Below are 20337 nucleotides of genomic sequence, written 5' to 3'. Positions count from 1 at the left end.
TGCTGCCGTGGGCTTTGCTACACACACAGAGGGGCTGTCGTCGTGTCCAACCGATTGCACCTCATTAAATCCGCAGCCATGCCATAATACTAGACCTGTGGCGGAGATTGGCATCTACTGTCATCATTGCTCACACTAGCTTCAAGCTGCTGGCAGGCGTGAGATAAGAGACTTTTAAAAACAGGTTTAGTGTCTGTAAACAATTCCTCACAGTTTGTGACTCCATGCAGCAGTCGATGGCTGTGGAACATGCATAACTTATATGGGGAAGCTGGCTGATTGCTGTTTGCTGTTTACTCGCCGTTGCCTGGAGTTCCAGCGCCATGCTGCTGTCCTACAAATGTCCTCCTTGGCACTGCGCGGAACTGATGAATTGAAAAAAGCTTCCTCGTTTTTCTTCCATGTTCACTGGTTGTCCCAGGGCTTACAAGGATTGAGGAGATAGGCTCTCTCTCTGGAGGAGAGGCAGTGATGTGTGTAAAAAGAATATGTTTCATTTAAACGCCTCTCTCCACTAAAATGCCAGCGGAATACATTTTTCTTCTGAAGTAGGACAACAGAGTTTAAGGGCTGATTGATGGCTGAAGCACTTTGTTGTGAGTGCATAGGAGAGAAACAAATCATTCAAATCACTCAAAAGGTGCAGGTTGAACACTATTTAAAAACTAGTCATGGTTTGTGTTGTTATGGATTTCTAGTTTTGACGTTATGAGATACTTAATGTTGATTATTGGCAAATGCATTATTTTGAAAGCTCTGAAATGTAATCATCATGTATCATCTCCATCAGCTAATCACACATTCCTTTAATGGGCGGGTTGGTAAAGTTCTCTTGACTCATGTGGCCATGTGTCTTCTGCAGGAACTACTACTACATTACCATGCTCAGAGACCCAGTGTCCCGCTACCTGAGTGAGTGGAAGCACGTACAGCGAGGTGCCACCTGGAAGACCTCTCTGCACATGTGCGATGGCCGCTCCCCGACGCAGGACGAGCTGCCCAACTGCTACAATGGCGACGACTGGTCAGGTGTTCCCCTGTCCGACTTCATGGACTGCCCCTCGAACCTGGCTAACAACCGGCAGGTGCGCATGCTGGCCGACCTGAGCCTGGTGGGCTGCTACAACCTTTCGTCCATGAACGAGAGCGAGCGCAACCACATCCTCTTGGCCAGCGCCATGGCCAACCTCAAGAACATGGCCTTCTACGGCCTGACGGAGTTCCAGCGCAAGACGCAGTACCTGTTTGAGCGGACGTTCCACCTGCGCTTCATCTCGGCCTTCACGCAGATCAACAGCACGCGCGCCTCCAACGTGGACATCAGCGAGGCCGTGCGCCGCCGCATCGAGGCGCTCAACTACCTGGACGTGCAGCTCTACGAGTTCGCCAAGGACCTGTTCCTGCAGCGCTTCCAGTTCACGCGGCAGCGCGAGCACCAGGAGGAGCGGCTGAAGCGGCGCGAGGAGCGGCGCTGGCTGAGGGAGCAGCGGGCCAAGTGGCCGGCTCGGGGGGACGCCGAGCCCCCCGAGCCGGCCACCACCGAGGACTACACCAGCCAGGTGGCGCGCTGGTGAGGCCCCCAGAAAGAGGGGGAGCCGTCAGAGGAGGACAAAGATGGCCGCACAGACGCGTCTCCTCTCTCTCCCGCTTTCTCCATGTCTCCTGCTATTGCACTTAAAGGTGGAGTCAGTGATACTTGCAGAGGAGAGTTATTTTGAAACTCAACAGTCAAATTATGTCCACCCCTCCCCTCAGTGTTCTGGGCAGAGTCACATGGGTGACTGGTAGATCATTGACCTGTTTTGGGCAGTGTGGTTATTCCCACTGGTTAAAGCTCAACTCACCACTGCTCTTGACCTGTTCTTTTACTCAGAATATAAACTGTATCGATAGCTGTGAGTATTTCACCAAATGTTACAAAAATCTTTGGATTTAGCATTGCTGACCCCACCTTTAAAGCACTAAAATTACATTTTGTTGCCATTAAATTTGCAAAGTCTATGTGTCTCTACAGCTCTGCCTTTGAGTACCCTTTGGTGTCTTATGTATTAAAAAATATTTTCTTTTTTTGTTCTTTCCGTGCTCAACTGCTCTTGCTGTTTTGTCATGGGTATTTAGTAGTTGTGCAAATTGCAAATTTTAAAGACATAAAAGAAAAATCAAAAGCCACAAAAGGAAATGTATGATTAAACTGCTCATGCTGATGTCTGTACAGCTCAAAGGTGTGATCTTGTCAGTTGACACTTGAAGTTTTTTAAGTTTGCCGTTACAAAGCCATATTGATTCATTATAATATATCTGACATTTATGGAATGCGTGCTGTGAGTGTTGAAATTAATTAAATTTGTGTCAAATGTAATTTGCCAAAAATAAATTATTACAAGTTAAGAATATTTTCAGGATCATCATGGTTCATGTTTAAGTTTAACATGCTGTTGCACACAAAACACTGTTACAATGTATACAATGAAACAATTATCATGCTATGGACACAAATTATCTTGACTAAATGCCCTGGAAGCTACATTCAAACATATCTCAAATTAGAAGATAATCCACTGAGGCGGTCATAGTTAATAAGAAATCAGACCACACCCAAATGATGCAGTGTGTAGAGGAAGTGGCAGTAAACTCACATTCGGAAAGGTTTTTAGTAATCAATCAAGCAAAGATGTTTCACACAGCATCCGTCCTAACTTGTATTTTGTGGTAAACGGAGGTCCTTCAGATGGAGGTACGGATCAGGTGTGATTGATGTGGTCCTCCAGGAAACAGGTCAGTGAGGCGCTGTCTACTGGCCGACTCCGAATGAGACCATCAGTATTCAGGCCTCGTTCTCCTCTCAGTCACACTTGCTGCCTTTACACGATTCTGGAGCCCATGCTGAAGGCATTATGAGCTGTGAGTGGATTTCTAATGCCAGCAGAATAGCCGTTAGAGAGCCCTGCATTGCAATTGCACGAGCCTCAAACTGTACAATGGGCCCTCTTTGTGTTTGGTCTCTTGGACTGAAGGTAAAGTTATGTACCTGGTTACTGAGCAATTCCACAAAATGGAACGCATCAGAGAGACATTTAGGGACTAACTCTCTTAACAGTGAATTAATGTCACAATTGCAAACAACTAGTGGGCCCCCAGTTTCAGAGAGCAGTTACAGGGAACAGGTATGATCTAACCCAGGGAAGAACACCTACATTCCATAATTTAAAAAAAATATATATATTATCGTTGCATTTTGCATATAACTTTATATAAAAATGCATGTAAATGGTGGGGTAACAGAAACAATCTATTAATGTGTTATCTCAAAAATACCCTCTTGAATTCCTTTTACATAAGTCCGATAAACAGTCTGGCCACAAATACACATGGTACAGTGGAACAGGAGTGGTATACCAGTCCTTCTTTACTTCTTTAACAGCCTGATCTCTTCCCAATTAATTATCCAGTAATCCTGTCAAATCGCACCGTCCAGCATTGTATGAAACAAAAGAAAAATAATTAGGGTGTGCGTTTGAGTCTGTGTGTGTGCTTGTGTGTGCAAGATTGCATGCACATGCACATGTATGCCTGTATGAAATACTGACGGAAACAATGCATGTTTTATGGCTTGCTTTAAAAAGTGATATTCCACAATGGAAGATTAGATCATCACCATGACCAAACCAATATATGTGGTGATAGATGGGACCTGTCTCCTAGGAGATAGAGTTGGGGGGATTGTGCTAATGGTGTAGATAAGAACTTTGTAATAGTTTTAATAATTTGAGATAAGTGGGCAATCCCACAGAGGTGGCATTCTTACAGTACATTTCCAACTTTGCCAGTCATTAATCCCATGTTCTGAAGCTTAACTGGTATGCAATAAACAAGAATATCTGTGAATAACTTTAGAATGTGTACATTTACTAACTGCATCCCTCACTAGCCAGGCAGGACTGGAAAGTACCATATTCCATACCTCCTTCTCAAAGCATCATATTCCATTCCTCCTTCCTTCTCAAAGCACCATATTCTATACCTCCTCAATGCTTCAGGTTCAGGTCCCTCTACCAAACTTGCCTTATATGATCATAATGACCATATATGCTACGTGTGGCATGATGACTGCTGTACCAGTGAGCCTGGCTCCTGGGTGTTGTGGTCAAGCTGCAGGTTTGGTACCCCGGAGACCTGGGTTTGAGGCCGGGTAGGGTGACTGCTTTCTTCCTTCGCTGCATGTGATGATTTTATAAAGAGCGAAGGCTTTGTATAGGCTCAGGCATCTTAAAATAGCTAAGCAGCTTACTTGCATCATCAAGTGTAATCTCAAAACTTGTTACACAGCTCTTCAGCTGTAGGTACTTCCAAAAATCTGCTTTATATGCTTGGTTAATTTTTTCGTGGAGTCCTCAAAACAACTGGAATATGCCATCACCATACAAGTCACTATTCCACCAGGAAATCCACATACAGTAAAAGATTCCCTTCCTACTTCAATTAGGCTATACTGTACATTTGTTTTTACTGGGATATGGGTTGCTTGTGTCCCTTCAAGTCTTCATAAGAGTGCTTCTTCTTCTTAACAGCTTGTAATAGAGCCTCAACTGGTCCGAATGGAGATACCAGATAAATGCTTAGTCCCTTTCGCTCTGTTTTCAGAAATGGTATATGAAATTGCTCAAAGGTGAAAATAATTGTTCAAAGGAGAAAATTCAGTGTGAAATGGAGATATCACAAATATAAAAAGGACGAAGTTCTCTATTGGCAGGAAACAAGCTGCAATAAAACATTGATTAGTCAACAGTTTAACAGATTTTGATTTTTTTTCTATTATCGTTATGTGCTAATGTGCATGGACACATAATCACTGGAGTCAGTATTCATTTAAAACATTGTGATGTATAAAATAAGTGTCTTGATGAAATATGTTTTAAGCTACAATTAGCTATGTCCTGGAAGACCTCAAATGGACACATTAAAGTAAATAAGAAAACTGGGCGTGATCATTTTGATTGGCATTAAGCAAGAATGTGAAGACAGAAAGAGAGCAGAGGGATGAGCATCATGAACTACTGAGCTGTAGGGATGAGTGACCCTCATAGACATCATGAACTATAATAAGAAACCTATTATATATAATAAGAAACCTAATCAGTCATACCCCATAATTGTATGGTAGTTATGGCACAACTTCCATAATAGTTCCCAGGAAAAACAGGTAATAATGGGCAAATAATTAAACTATTTTTTTTTTTCCAATGCATTTGTTTTCCCCTGGTTTGGTGAGATTGATGCTGAGCGATAATAATCCAGAATGCTCTGGTTTAGAAATCACAATTCTCTGAATTTGCAACAGTCTGTGCTGCTGACCTGAATGTCATTTGTTTCTGTGCTGCGGTGGTGGAGCACAAAAATAGAAGTACTCTTAACAGACACTGATTTGACTTACCTGCCAAAGGCGAGTGCATTTCCTGTGCAGGAAATTGCTACAAGCGGTGACACACTCCAGTAACTGAGCATAATGAATGGGTTTGTGTTCATCAGACACCCAAAGCTTCACTCATTTTCTGACAGGAATTTCTCTGAACGCTCTTATGTCTGAGCTGTCCTCCCAATATGAGCCTGATTAACAGTCACTTAAAGTGGAAATAGAAGTGTCTTCCATCAAGATACTTAATATAATAGTTTAGCTCTGAAGTCAAGGCTATGGAAAGGTTTTAGTTTGGACCAAACATTGACTGGATTTTTAACTGTTAACTGTAGGCAATGGTATGTAGCCCAGAAAGTATCTGTTCAAATACAGATTTGCCAGAAAACAATGATCAGACTTATTTGCATTTATCAAATCATATTTTGTCATATCAAAAGCATTTTGATGATAGAAGTTGTAGATGTTTTGCCATGAATTTTATATACTCTTAAACAAATTGTTTATGATGCATTGATTACAGTAGACAAATCTACATTGTTACAGTGCTGGTGCCCTGTAGGAAAGATTTTACTTTGCCCCATGCACCCACCCCAAACCCTTACTTTTAATTTGACAAAGACTATTACTACCTCTCATTGATGATATGACAATCTCTCAAGTCTCAAGAACTTACAAGTTCATACTGTTTATGAAGGTCAGGCAATGATGTACACCCCTCCAGACCAACCTATGCACAGCTAACCATATACCTACATGTATGTGAGATATCCTTGCATTCTGCTAATAGAACAATCAAAACCATAAAAAGCCAAAACCACAAACATTCTTCAGTGGGGGTAGTGTCCTGGTGAATTTGCACAGAGAACGTAGGGGTTATGAATATAACCTCAGTTCTCTGAAGAAGAACACGAGACATTAGTCAATGGGAAGACATTATTGATTTGAACCAATCTCCAACCACTCTTTTATATAATGGCACACCACAAGAAAGTATAGTCCTCACTAATCATTCTGAAGCTAACCTTTGGACCATGTCCAGAGCGCAATGAGGAACTAGAAATGCAATTCCGAGGAATTACACAAGGGGATGCAATCTGCTGGTTAGGGTGTTGGTGGGGCTGTTAAGCTTGATGCTAGCTGGTTGGTAGGGTAATTGTGATACCTGCAAAGGTGCTTTTGGAGTAACCAAATTTGAATCTTGTGTGACATGGCATTCTTGAGATATCACACTCAAGGTGTTTTTGACTTTGACATTTGACCTTCAACCTCCAACATCAACTCACTTCATCTTTGAGTCCATAAAAACACTCGTACCAAATTTGAAGCATGTACGTCAAGCCGTTCTGGAGATATAATGCTGAATGCATGAGATATGGCTGGGACTTTTATTTTGACACACAGGAAACACTTTAAAGGTGTCATGTGTAAGAATTGAGGAAAAATATCCAAAAAATGAGCTACACGCATCAAAAGATTGAGAAGAAATAATGGCGATGATGTTGCGATGATGTTGAAGTCCCTGGATTTCAATAGAGGGGATGCATCCCCTCTAATGAAAGAGTCTCGTGCTCTCCTTCAGAGACCTGAGGTTATATTCATAACCTTATGTTCTCTTTCAGGAGAACGTTATGTTAACCAAAGGTAACACATATACCACAGTGCCTCGTTGGCAACAATGCACAACCGTTCACTCTGTCAGTGCATTGCACGCACCATAACAGTCAGGAGGATGCTGATAACACAGCACGTGAGTGGCAGTGTGCTGACTTAACAGTGAACAACGCTTAACAGACCTGTATTCTGTTCAGTAGTGCTGGGATGAGCGTGAATGGTGGAAAGGCATATTAGAGTGTTTGCGGCCAGCGGTGATTTGTTGAATCAGTGAATGGGTGGTCTCCCTCGACACAAACAGGTCATCCTGTGCTGTTCCAAAGCGTCACCATAGCTCTGGATAGCATGCAGGTCTGCACCAATGTTCTGCATGTAATGACACAGTGAACAGATGCGTGCTGCACCCAGCCTCTGAGTGGGCATGAAGAAGCACTTTTCACCTGTAAACCCGCAAGGCGACACTCTAGGATTGTTGGAAAGCTGGCCATCAGCAGAGTTGTCCAAAAAATGTAACATACGAGAGGAGCGAGAGCCACATTTGCACTTAGGGAGGAATTCTCCCATTTGCGCATAAATTGCGCGTAAACCCTTTTTTTTACGCGCTTCAGTAACGGCTCTTACACACAGCTGCGTGCGTTGCAGTGCTAGAGACGCATCTCATTCACTTTACATGGGCTCACGTCATCCGTTGCCGAACTGAATTGTGGGTCCGTTGCGTCGCGTTTCTCCCGTCGCTTGCGTTGAGAAGTTCAGCTGTTGCTGCACCGACAGACGGCACCGGCCAATCAAGCCAATCGACGGACGGCACCAACCAATCAAATTACGGTTATACTTCAAGTCATTTGCATGGCTACTGTCGGGAACACCCACTGGCATGCGTTGACGGAACGCAACTGTGTGTAGAAGCCGTTAGGCACTTTTCAGTTACGCGCATTCTCCCATTTCTGCTTCTGTCACACCCACAGCGCGCACGTTTGAAATCAAGGCGGCTCTATGAAAGAGACGTGATTTATTTAAAATTGAACCGGACTGATCCACCACCTCGTTAATTTAGGTTTATATGAAAACCTGGAACGTGGACTTTCCCATTGACCTTCTGAATGCCATTAAAATCCAGAAAGAACACAAACCAGTCTTTGATTTTGAAAATGTAAGCATGGTGAACTGAATAGCAAACGGCCTACAGTAAAATGTGTCATAACATAGCCTAACTCTTTGTTAGGCTATGTTATGACCCTGAATGAAAATTTCCCTTTTGCTCTGAGGTTTGCTTATAAAGAGTCAAGACATGATTGAGGAGTGTAGATTCATAATTTAAAAACTCTGTTGAGAAAGAAAGTTTTAATGGCAGCTGCTTCTAATAATATCTATGCTAATGAAGCTGTAGACAGACCTGCAGTTGCAGGTTCAAATACAGTAGAGAGACTGGCTTAACAATACCAGCCTCCATTACAAACGAATCAGAGACAGGAGAATATAAACGATGCTGCTCGACAATAGTGCAGGTGTCTGTGCAAATCTATGGAGGACTTCGGTCAAGTTGGTAAGAGATGGGATTATGACTTCACGTCAAGTTAAAACTGAAGATGCACAGTCGGTAAGCTCCAATATCCAAAGGGGGTGATTATAACGGGGTTTTCCCTATTTAACAATGTAGCCCCATGGATAAGGTAATGTCGGAAAATATGGCACCTTGTCACACTATAATGGGGAAAACATAGAGCCGTATCAGTATATTAAGCACCAAATTTGATACTGTAATGTTAATTTGTAACATTCTGTGTAACCTGTATTTAGAACCAGGCCTACTGCCGACATCAAGCAATATGCTGTTTCACCTTGTAATGGCGCTCGACCTTACTACAGCCCTTAGGAGCGCGTAGCTGGAATGGTGCCGTCAGTGGCAGAATGCGCACAAGAGTTGTATACATAAGAAACATTTTGGGGTTGCTCCTCCCAAAACGCGTAACTCCATCGTGCGTAAATGACAGATTTAAGTTAAGGGGAGAATTTGTCCAGGCTGAAAAGCGCTTAGTTACACACTTTTTTTGACTTATGCACCCTTACGCACATGGGAGAATTCGCCCCTTAGAGAATAGTTAGGGGGATTCACATAGAATTCCTACATTTTGTTCTTCAATGAAAACTGCTGATACTTCCTGTGCATGGCCAATATGCCAAAGTGAAAGAATGCTTCCTTCAGGTCTATGGTGGGAAGGCAATCGAACACTGTTGAGAATGTCACGCTAAGTAATAATTCTGAATAGTATTATGTTTTAAATAAGCATTCAGTTGTCTCAGGTCTAAGATGGGTCTGAATCTACTGCTCTTCAGCATGATAAAGTATTTGCTGTAAACCCCTTCTGCCTGTCCTCTACACAGGGACCAGCTGAATGGCATGCTCCAAACTCAGTGGTCACTCATGTTTCATGGTACCCTGGAAATCCAGAGTTCGCTCAGCGAGTGACTCTGGCGATGAGTAATGATGCTCATTATCTATGCCCATGGAGCCGAGTTGCACCGATCACATTGGTGTATCTGATATAGGCGGGCCAGAGACGAGCTTGACGACAGCGCTGCGACAAAGATGGTTGATTACGAAGATACTTCCTGAGAGGCCATTTCCTGTCCCCGGCAATATATGCAAATAGGGTAGCCGAAGTATACACCCCGCACGAGGGGGGGGGCACTATCCCCCATTTATGCAGTGATCGGGCTCCCTTTTTAACATTGAGGTCTATGGCAGAATCCAAGAATTTCCCAGAATTTGTCAAAGTCTTATTTTTTTGAGCAATGGATGCAAATTTTGGACACGGTATCATGATCTCCAAACCCTCCTCCCCATTTCAGGAGAATGTTGTGACAGTATGACCCTCCAGTCCGGAGAAAATTTAATGAAGGTGTACACCAAGTTTGCTTTGTATTCCGGCTTCTGTCTGGCGTGGAACCGAGGTGTTCAAACGTCAGTTATACGTCAGTGACACGCCCCTGTGCAGGCGGGGACTGAACCAGAGCCCGTCTCTGTCTGAACTCCTCTTTGCCCTCTAGACATGAACTAGGACGACCCATCTTGCTACGCATTAATTATCTTTGGCTGCGACGTCGAAGTCCGGAAACATTGGCCGTAGTGTTATCCAATTGCGTCGACATCCGGAATCGGTCAGTAAACATTGGTCGTAGTGTTATCCAATTGTGTGCAGTGATATTTTCAAATGCATGCTTCGAGTTGGGCCATTTTCATTACTCGTAGCCAGACCCTTAATCTTTTGGATTTGGATTTCCAGGCTAGTTTCCAAGCAAGCCCCAAAGAAACAGCTTTCCATCATGCTCTCCGTCATCAGCAGAAATTGTGCCCCATGGATGTCCAGCACACTGTGGAGCTCTCGGAGGAAGTGCTACTCAGTCCGGAGGCTGTTGCCAGCACTGGTGCCAGTCGCAGCTTTCTCTCCCCAAGTGGGGGTTACTGTCATCTCTGGGTCTTCTACCTCATTGTCCAAGGAAAAGAGGGACATTGCATCATCCCAAAGCCCAAACTTGTCCATGAACAGCTCACTGCTCTCAACACCTGAGGCTGCAAGCCAATGTGCGGGTATTGAGGGGGAGAAAGCCCTGCTATGAGCGCTCGCTTGAGCCGGAGAGCGAGAGTGCCCTGGCTGAGACCACTGAACTGGGGAGCATGGAATTCTCCAAGGTGGATTTGCATGCCATTGTGCAGAAATGCAGCACTCAGGGTTTCTTGGTGCAGTGTGGACAGAAGTCTGTTGAGCAGAGAGCCACCTGGCCATGTTTGGCTTGAGGCAGGATACACACACTGGCCGTGCCTGTCCAAGTCTAGGATGGCCCTGGAACACGTGGCTGGCCACCAACAGTAATCCATTGCCATTGGAATATCACTTTTTAGTGGTCTTGAAAAAGATGGTAAAAGGCTGTAGAGCCGTGATGGTAAGATGGTAAGTCATGAGACCCAGCACACTGGAAACTAATTCCAGCTGTTGCTGGCAGATGATTCATTTGAGCGCTGGTTTGAAGGATCTTCGTGATTGAGGGGAATACTATCTTGTGTTGTGCCCTTACAGTATATAGACACTGGCCTGGGCAAACATCCCTGAACATTTTAAACATCTCAAGTATTCTCATAAGAGGAAACTTATCTTACATATCTTAGCTGACCTGATTGCTTAGATACTGGTGCTTGTGCTTGCTTTTGCTCCCACTTTGCTAAAGAAATAAGTAGAGGGATTTGCATTTACCATACCTTAGTCACACACCTATAGCCATATGTCTCAACCAGACATTGGAATAGGGTCATTCCACGTCAGTTCAACCAGGGCCCACGCACTTAGGTCTCAAAAAATTCTGAAAAAATTACCAGGTGTACCTATGTTACCCAGGAGACACACTGTAAAATTACTCTTATGTAAGATCAATACTTTCCAAGATACAGCCAGTTTTATAGGGGGAGGGGGTGTCGATTTTGCTCGGCCTCTTTTTTTTGTCAAAGTTCACAAGCCCACAGCGCAAGAACTAAACCATGTAGGAGGCTCAAATTGTGCATGCTGGTACATAAATAGGAATAGTATGTAACAAAATCGTCACTTTTGGTCTGTATAATCCTGCATGGTCATAGCTGTCCCTCAAAGTTGATACAAATTGTATTGGAGTTTTTGGCTGGGCTCTGTTTAAGCCTTCAGAAAACATATTTTTACTCAACATAGGCTCTTGATTTATTTTTCTTACTGAGATAAGTAGAAACACTCTCACAAAAAACAATGAACAGAAAATAAATCCCTTCAGGGTCTGAACAGCAGACCTCACAAGTCTGAAAAATCATTTTGGTTATCATTTTCAGAGCACCCAAACACCTTGTGGGAATATACAAAGATTTTTTAAATAGGTTTTTCTTTATTCTCCATGATCTTTTCTTTTTGAAAACACCAATTTGACTTGTCTTATGCAAATCCTTCTTTTTTATTTTCCACCCTGAACATGGGCAAAATGCCCCATTGACATCAATATGTTTTATATAGAGTCACCACACTGCCACCTGTGGTTGTATAGAGTAACCTGTGGTGCCTGCTAAAAACGCCTACAGAATCCTATGGCATTCTAGACTAAATAACCTTATTTCCTGAGGGTTTTCTGAAAAAATACAAAAAATTATCAACGTCTACCAAAATGTAATATCTAAGCCTCTGTAGCACCTGGAAACATGAAATAAAAAGCATGCTGCGCTATGCAGAAACCAGCAGTAGATTCAGTGTTGCGCTATGCAGCAACCGGCGGGAGATAGAATATTGCGTCGTGCAGCATACGGCGAGAATGGGTTAAAAGAAGGAAAATCCCAGTGTGTTGCTGTTAGTAGAACACCAATCCCTTTTTCAAACGTGTGAAAATGAGAGGCAAAACACACTTGGCTTTTTAGAAATACAGGCATTGATTGCTTTGCAAAATACTTGGTGAGAACCAAGCTAGTTATTAGCCATCTCTCAATCAGATCATTTAGCCTTCTAGCTGTAGCTAGTCGTGCTAGCATATAAGGTGCTCTAAGCGATGTCACACGTTTTTTAGGCTAAAACATTTGATGTCATTTACTGCAAACATCACCTACCCAACCGCTAGCTGTCTGTGTTCTCAATACACTGTAAAAAAATGTGATCTCTGTGGACAACCCAAGCTCCAAAAACGGCAACAAAAACAACCTGGGCAAACCTAGCCCATAAAAACATAAACTGTTCCAGCAAATCACAGACGAGATGCGCTTATAGGAGAGTTTCAATTGCACGGGAGCAGCACGGGAGGGAGGGGGAGGAAGTAGCGAGCTAGCTCTCTGTTTTGTTTGAAAATCAACAGAAGTGACGTTACCCAGCATCGCTTAGAGCACCTTTAAGATATATGAGAACTGTGTGAGTGTTCTGGCAGTGAGCAAATTGTTTTTTCTACGACGATCACAGGCAGTGTTGGACAAGTTACTTCAAAAGCGTAATGCATTATTTACTACTTGTTACTGTCATTTCAAAGTAATTTGTTACATTACAATATTACTGTCTTTGAATTGTAAGGCATTACACTACGTTTACATTACTTTTACCAAAATAACAGGAAATATGGATTTGGTGTTCTCAATAGATCTTCATGTGTTCAATGCAGCTCATTACACGGCAGGAGGTGATGTGGTATGGCATAATGACTGAGCTACCTGTAGGCTTAAGGCTAACAAAAGAACAATATAATGGTTGCAGTTATGGCTTATGGGGCAATGTAGGCCCCAAAGGCCAAAGGTCACTCACAACTTAATATAGTAAAATATAGCCATAGTGAAATTGTATGTTGACTTTAAATGGTTCTCATCATTGCTGGTTGCCTTTCCTTCCACTTACAGTGGTGTAGACTTAATGCAAATAGTTTGAGAATAATGGCTACGATCTTTGTCTGTAAAAGCAACATTTTAGTTATTCTCACTGCTTGAAGTGAGAAGTATAGCCTAACCATGTTAGATCTGTTGCATGAATGTCAGAGATAACTCAAATTCCCTTTCTACAGTCATCTAAACAAGGCAATCAAATTCCAGGACCAGCATAGATGACGTTTTTTTAATTATTGGAAAATCTTCTCTGGTGCCAACTGAGCATTTCTCAATTTTGGATTAAAAAGCAAAGTAACTTCAGTTACTGAGAATTGTACCGAGTAAAATATTACTGAAATTGTATTGGTAATGCCTTACATTACTGCATTACAGCAAAAAGCAATGCATTACTGTAATTACATTACTTTTTTAATGCATTACTCCCAACACTGATCACAGGTTATAATTAGAAAAACACATTTTTATGATGCAGAAGATCAATCTCTGAGAAAAAAAAAAACATTTGTAGGGAGTGTCAGGAATTGATGCAGGTAGCCATCTTCTGTGGTAAAATAAGTTAGCCATGGAAATTCTACAGTTGGTTATTTTGGGCTATATTGTGTACAACAAACAATATTAGGCTTTGAAGTCTTTGAAAATGTGAAAATGTAAGATAATTGCGTGGCTAGTATTTATCCCCCTCAGACCCAACCCTCCGTGCCCACCCACAATTTAGTCTTGAACATCGCCCCTGACTGGATCCTGCACCTCCCGAGTGCATTGCAGTTCCTTGGGTGAGTCATGCTGAAAAGCCAGCACAGAGGCATTCCATGTCATCAGCGGTGAGGCATACTTCTATATTTGCAGAACGTCCTGCACTCTTACCACCCTCAGCACTACTTCACACACAGCTAAGCATAAACACAGAAAAAACATTGATTTGTAAAAACATTTCCCCCAGGCAAGAATAATTCCCAAAATAGAAACACTAATTACATCCACATGTAGAGTAACGGAGAGCCATAGAGGTGTTTAAAGGAGATAGCAAGCAGGAAGTGTGCTGTGCAAGCAGCTGTTTGGAATGAACATTACATTTAGTAGCTGAGGATTACATGGCAGTAAGTGTTTACTGTACTGAGCAGCTCTTAAGTGTTTGATTTTTGTTTTAATCCAAACTAACTTAAATTAATGCTAAACAATTTCATTTAATCACAAGAGAGGCTGAAAAGCAATGAACACAACACTCCATGTTGTGAAAGGCGTCTTGTTTAGTGACAGACCTAAAATAAAAAAAAGTGTGGTAAACCAATTAGGTGCTATGGTGGTCAAACAATATTTTCCACAAATGAAAGCAACACATGCTTTTGTGTAAGCAATTGGTCATTCTTAAGATGCCAAGTCTTTAGGACTGAATTATATTTCTTGTGGACCTTGTGTGTTTGTCTGCACAACTGAAAAACAACCATGCACAAACAGGATGACATCAGACAGTATGATGAACTATAATTTACCCATGCAATGTAAGAAAATAATGGCTCAGCGGGAGTCTCTGTCCAATCAGAATTTAAGGTTCCAACTTCCCTACCTCTACTGCAAGGAGTGAAATAGAGCACCATCTTGTGCATTTCTATTGGTACTGTACAGAGGATGACATTACATTACACAGAAAAGCAAGCCCCAAATAGGTGCAACAACCCACAAGCTTCATTTGTAAAGATGATTGCATGACAGTCCTCTGGGTCTGTGGATAGTGGCCACCATGCTCTGGGGAAGGCTGGCCTTCCAGCTGAAGAGGCTCCAGAAGGCCTGTCTAAACCTGTCCCCTGCCAAGGTGTACAGAGCCAGGTTGAAGAAGGTGTTGAGGCCTGCCAGAGGCCGTGAGATGATGTAAACTACGTTGACTCCCTCCAGCGTTGGGCAGGACACGGACCGTTTCTTGGTGTCCACACGTGCCAGCCGGAGGAGGTGGTAGGGAGTGAAGCAAAGCACAAACACCAGGAGGATGAGCACGGTCGTCCGACGGGCACGCACATGTGCTGGCCTGTGTGGGAGTGGCCCCCTGGACAGGGCCACGGCCATGCAAATGTAGTTAAGACACACCACAAACAGGGGAACCAAGAAGCCAAATATGGTGAGAATCCAGTTGTACAGCCACACCTCAGGAGAATCGTTGCTGGCAAAGTCTATACAGACCGTTTGATTGATTGAATAATTGACCGTCGTTGTATCTTCGTTGTATCGTTGTATTGTTTTTGTTTTGATCAGTCCGAACATGTGATTGAATAAAATGAGGCATAAAAACCACGTGGCCAAGCAGGAGATGATGCCCCAGCTCTGCCTCTTAACCTGGACTGCCTTCAGCGGATGCACCACCACCACATAGCGGAAGACACTGAAGCAGGTGAGCAGGAAGATGCTCCCATACAGGTTGAAATGGAAGCAAAAACGCACTAAGCTGCACATGAAGTCACCAAACATCCAGTTCCGTGTGTTGTAGTAATGGACCAGAAAGGGCAGGCTCAGCACATAGAGGAGGTCAGCCACGGCCAGGTTCAGCATGATGATCCCGCTACTGTGGAAGGGACGGATCTTCAGCAGGTAAATTGCAATTGCAGCGATGTTGCCAACGAGACCCACAATGAATATAATCCCATACATGGTGGGGAGGTAATACCGCTTAATGAAATCCCCAAGATGATATTCTTCACATTCATTGTTCTTTGCTGCCATCATTGTTGTGCTCAAGGACCTAGAAACACAATTTAATTAAATACTCTTTAGGTATCTGTTATATGTCGGACATCTTCATTTTAAATACTTGTTAATAACTGCCACACAGAGCCTTGCACATAGGAATATTCATATCAAGTAAAGCTGACTTTACAAAATGTCCAATAAGGAATCTAAGTACTTGTACTGTACATGACATTAAGTCTATTGCTTCATAATAACTTACTGCATCATATTTGGAGCTCCGATTTTACATCCAGTCGCATGAGAAAGAGAGAATGAATTAACCTGATGGCCAAAACAGGTGCAAGCTTCAACAGGGTTTAATCACATTTCCTTGTGTAGAACAAAAAAAAACTTGACTGACGTGTTTTTGTTTAATTAATGAAGCATACTGTCTGACTCATAACACAACTTCAAGGTCACTGATTCTATGTGTGCAGTCCAGTTACTTATTTCCTATCAGGTCTTCGGGGAAGGAAGTTTATATGGAAACCTTCCCCACAATGCTTCTTTGTGAATATGTTCAGGATTTGTTTTCTGCATGTTTGCATGTTTTTTTGCATGTTTGTTACACTTAAAATGTTTCAGATCAAACAAATGTAAATATTATTAAAGATAACACAAGTAAACACAAAATGCAATTTTTAAATAAAGGTTATTATTAAGGGAAAACAAAATCCAAACCTACAAGGCACTGTGTGAAAAAGTTATTGCCCTCTAACTCGTTGGGCCACCCTAGCAGCAACAACTGCAATCAAGTGTTTGCGATAACTTGCAATGAGTCTTTTACAGTGCTGTGGAAGAATTTTGGCCCACTCATCTTTGCATAATTGTTGTAATTCAGCCACATTGGAGGGTTTTCAAGCATGAACTGCCTTTTAAAGTCATGCCACAGCATCTCAATAGGATTCAGGTCATGACTTTGACTAGGCCACTCCAAAGTCTTCATTTTGTTTTTCTTCAGCCATTCAGAGGTGGACATACTGGTGTGTTTTTGGATCATTGTCCTGCTGCAGAACCCAAGTTCGTTTCAGCTTGAGGTCACAAACAGATGGCCGGACCTTAAGGATTGTTTGGTAGACTGCAGAATTCATGGTTCCATTTATCACAGCAAGTCTTACAGGTCCTGAAGCAGCCCCAGCCCATCGCACTTCCACCACCATATTTTACTGTTGGTATGATGTTCTTTTTCTGGACAGGGGCAGCCGTGGCCCACTGGTTAGCACTCTGGACTTGTAACCGGAGGGTTGCCGGTTCGAGCCCCGACCAGTGGGCCGCGGCTGAAGTGCCCTTGAGCAAGGCACCTAACCCCTTACTGCTCCCCGAGCGCCGCTGTTGAAGCAGGCAGCTCACTGCGCCGGGATTAGTGTGTGCTTCACCTCGCTGTGTGCTGTTTCTGTTTCACTAATTCACCGATTGGGTTAAATGCAGAGACCAAATTTCCCTCACGGGATCAAAAAAGTATATATACTTAAATGCAGTGTTACTTTTACGTCAGATGTAACGGGGCACACACCTTCCAAAAAGTTGAACTTTTGTCTCGTCAGTCCACAGAGTATTTTCCCAAAAGTCTTGGGGATCAAGATTTTTTTCTGGCAAAAATGAGACGAGTCTTAATGTTTTTTGCTCAGCAGTGGTTTTTGTCTTGGAACTCTGCCGTGCAGGCCTTTCTTATGGTGGAGTCATGAATACTGATCTTAACTGAGGCAAGTGAGGCCTGCAGTTCTTTGATGTTGTTGTGGGGTCTTTTGTGATCTCTTGGATGAGTCGTTGTTGCGCTCTTGGGGTAATTTTGGCTGGCCTCCTGGGAAGTTCACCACTGTTCCATGTTTTCGCCATTTGTGGATAATGGTTCTTACTGTGGTTTGCTTGAGTCCCAAAGCTTTAGAAAGGGCTTTATAACCTTTTCCAGACATAGATGTCAATTACTTTATTTCTCATTTGTTCCTGAATTTCTTTGGATCTTGGCATGATATCTAGCTTTTATTTAAAGAAATTTTGGTCTACTTCACTTTGTCAGGCAGGTCCTATTTAAGTGATTTAAGTGATTTCTTAATTGAGAAAAGGTGTGGCAGTAATTAGGCCTGGGTGTGGCTAGATACTGTACATTGAACTCAGGTGTGATAAACCACAGTTTATCAAACCCCCTTAATATTAAAACCTTAATTTAATAATGGCATTTTATGTTTAGTGTGTTATCTTTGTCTTATATTTACATTTGTTCGATGATCTGAAACATTTAGGTGTGAAAAAAATAAGAAAGGGGCCAAACACTTTTTCACACCACTGTGTTTTGAGAATTCCATCACAAATTATATTTTAGGCTGACCACACCACATTCTATCAGTGTCATTGCATTGTTCTTCTCACTGGCCCCCCTATAAGAAATCCATCAGACAGGTACAGCTCATTCAGAACTCTGCTGCCAGACTTAGGCAAAACCAAGAAAAGAGTCCATTTTACTCCAATTCTCAATAAGCCTCTAAATATATTGCCTCTAAATATATTGCAGAAATGCTATACCCACCTGCTATCCTAGAATGCTCAGCTAGTAGTCCCCAGAGCCAAAACCAAACAAGATGACATGACATTTAGGCATTTTGACCTCCTGATGACCTCCTCTCCATGGAGATTAAATCTGCTCCAACAGTAGCATGTTGTAAAAATAAACTTAAAACTGCACTATTTTACATTGCCTTTGATAAATCAGTTTTCCAATCGGCTGACACTTACAAATTGATTGTTTTATACTCATGTGTTTAGTTATTTGTTATTTGTATTGCTTTTATGTCTTCTTTTATTATTTTATAATATGTAAAGTGCTAAGTGCTAAGATAAATAAATGTGACTTTGACTATGACATTACCATAAGCACCAAAACTGTGTACACATGTTTTTTAAAAAAGGTATGATTATTATAAAGTCATAAGGAAAAAAGTGCATGGATGGAGTACAACATCATTTTAGTATAAAAGGGAGACAATGACATCTACAGGACATGTTATGACATTTCAATCAAACAACTGAAATGCACACAACTTTTCATACTACCATAGACATTTAGATGGACATTCACAAATAAATAACCATGAACTGCACGCACACACATGTGCACGTGCACACACACACACACACACACATACAGTTAGGCTCATACGTTTTTGAACCCATGCTAAAGTTGACTAAAAAGAGGAATAAAATCTTTTGGAAATTGATCTTAATGCCTTAAGTTAAAAAAATGAGGAAATATCCAACCTTAAAGGACACAAATTTTCTTTGTAAATTAATAATGTATTGTAAATAAATAAATGTCCTTCCTTAAAATACAGGGGTTATAAGTATTCCCACCCCTAAATTCCCATAGAGGCAGGCATATTTTTATTTTTAAAGGCCAGTTATTTCATGGATCCAGGATACTATGGAATTAAAATAGCCCCACATCATCACATACCCTTCACCATACCTAGAGATTGGCATGGTTTTATTTCAGTTAGCCTAACAGCTTGTTTGATTTGCAATGAGATGATCTTATGGAAAGTACCCCATGCCAATCTTGAGATATGGTGAAGGGTATGTGATGATGTGGGGCTATTTTAATTCCAAAGGCCAAGGGTACAGTACTTTATCAGGATGCATAGTATCCTGGATACATTATTCATTCACAAAGAAAATGTAAACGTAAATCAGGTTTCTCAGCCAAGTATACTTGTGTATACAAGGAATTTGGTCTCTGGATTAATCCCATCCGTCAATTAGTGAACACACAATGAGGTGAAGCACACACTAACCCGGAGCAGTGAGCTGCCATGCTACAGAGGTGCTCTGGGAGCAGTGAGGGGTTAGGACCTTGCTCAAGGGCACTTCAGCTGTTCCAGGTCGGGGATCGAACTGGCAACCCGACGGTTACAAGCCTGAAGCCCTAACCAGTACAGTAGGCCTATAGGCCAAGACTGCCCCTAAAATTGTTGTCCTTAAAGGTTGGATATTTCTTCATTTTTTCACTTTTAGGCATTAAGCTCAATTTCCAAAAGATGATTTTATATTCCTCTTTTTAGTCAACTTTAGCATGGGTTCAAAAACGTATGAGCCTAACTGTATCTACCTCATCCTATATTGAACATTTCAAATTTAAGATGCCCATTTCTAGTTGAATTTCACAGTACAATTTTAAAACCCTTGATGGCACATATACTTTGTTGGGAAGGTTACTTTTAAAATGTATTCCACTACTGACTAC

General features: G+C 42.1%; 2 protein-coding genes across 2 annotated transcripts in view; one reads left to right on the top strand and one right to left on the bottom strand.

The window, feature by feature from the left end:
- Positions 1–2322, top strand: part of hs6st3b (heparan sulfate 6-O-sulfotransferase 3b) — a 45113-nt gene extending 42791 nt beyond the window's left edge. Inside the window, exon 2 of the mRNA XM_042081035.1 lies at positions 863–2322. Within this exon, the coding sequence (XP_041936969.1) occupies positions 863–1574 (712 nt within the window). The 3' untranslated portion in view covers positions 1575–2322. The remainder of the gene's footprint in view (positions 1–862) is intronic.
- Positions 2323–14802: 12480 nt separating this feature from the next.
- Positions 14803–16099, bottom strand: LOC121700387 (2-oxoglutarate receptor 1). The gene has a single exon (XM_042083329.1). It carries the CDS (start codon positions 16095–16097, stop codon positions 15072–15074), a length of 1026 nt encoding a protein of 341 aa, XP_041939263.1. The 5' UTR covers positions 16098–16099; the 3' UTR covers positions 14803–15071.
- Between the last annotated feature and the right edge of the window lie 4238 nt (positions 16100–20337).

This window comes from Alosa sapidissima, chromosome 2 (assembly GCF_018492685.1).
Source record: "Alosa sapidissima isolate fAloSap1 chromosome 2, fAloSap1.pri, whole genome shotgun sequence".
Lineage (NCBI taxonomy): Eukaryota > Metazoa > Chordata > Actinopteri > Clupeiformes > Clupeidae > Alosa > Alosa sapidissima.
This window is presented reverse-complemented; position numbering and strand designations above follow the sequence as displayed.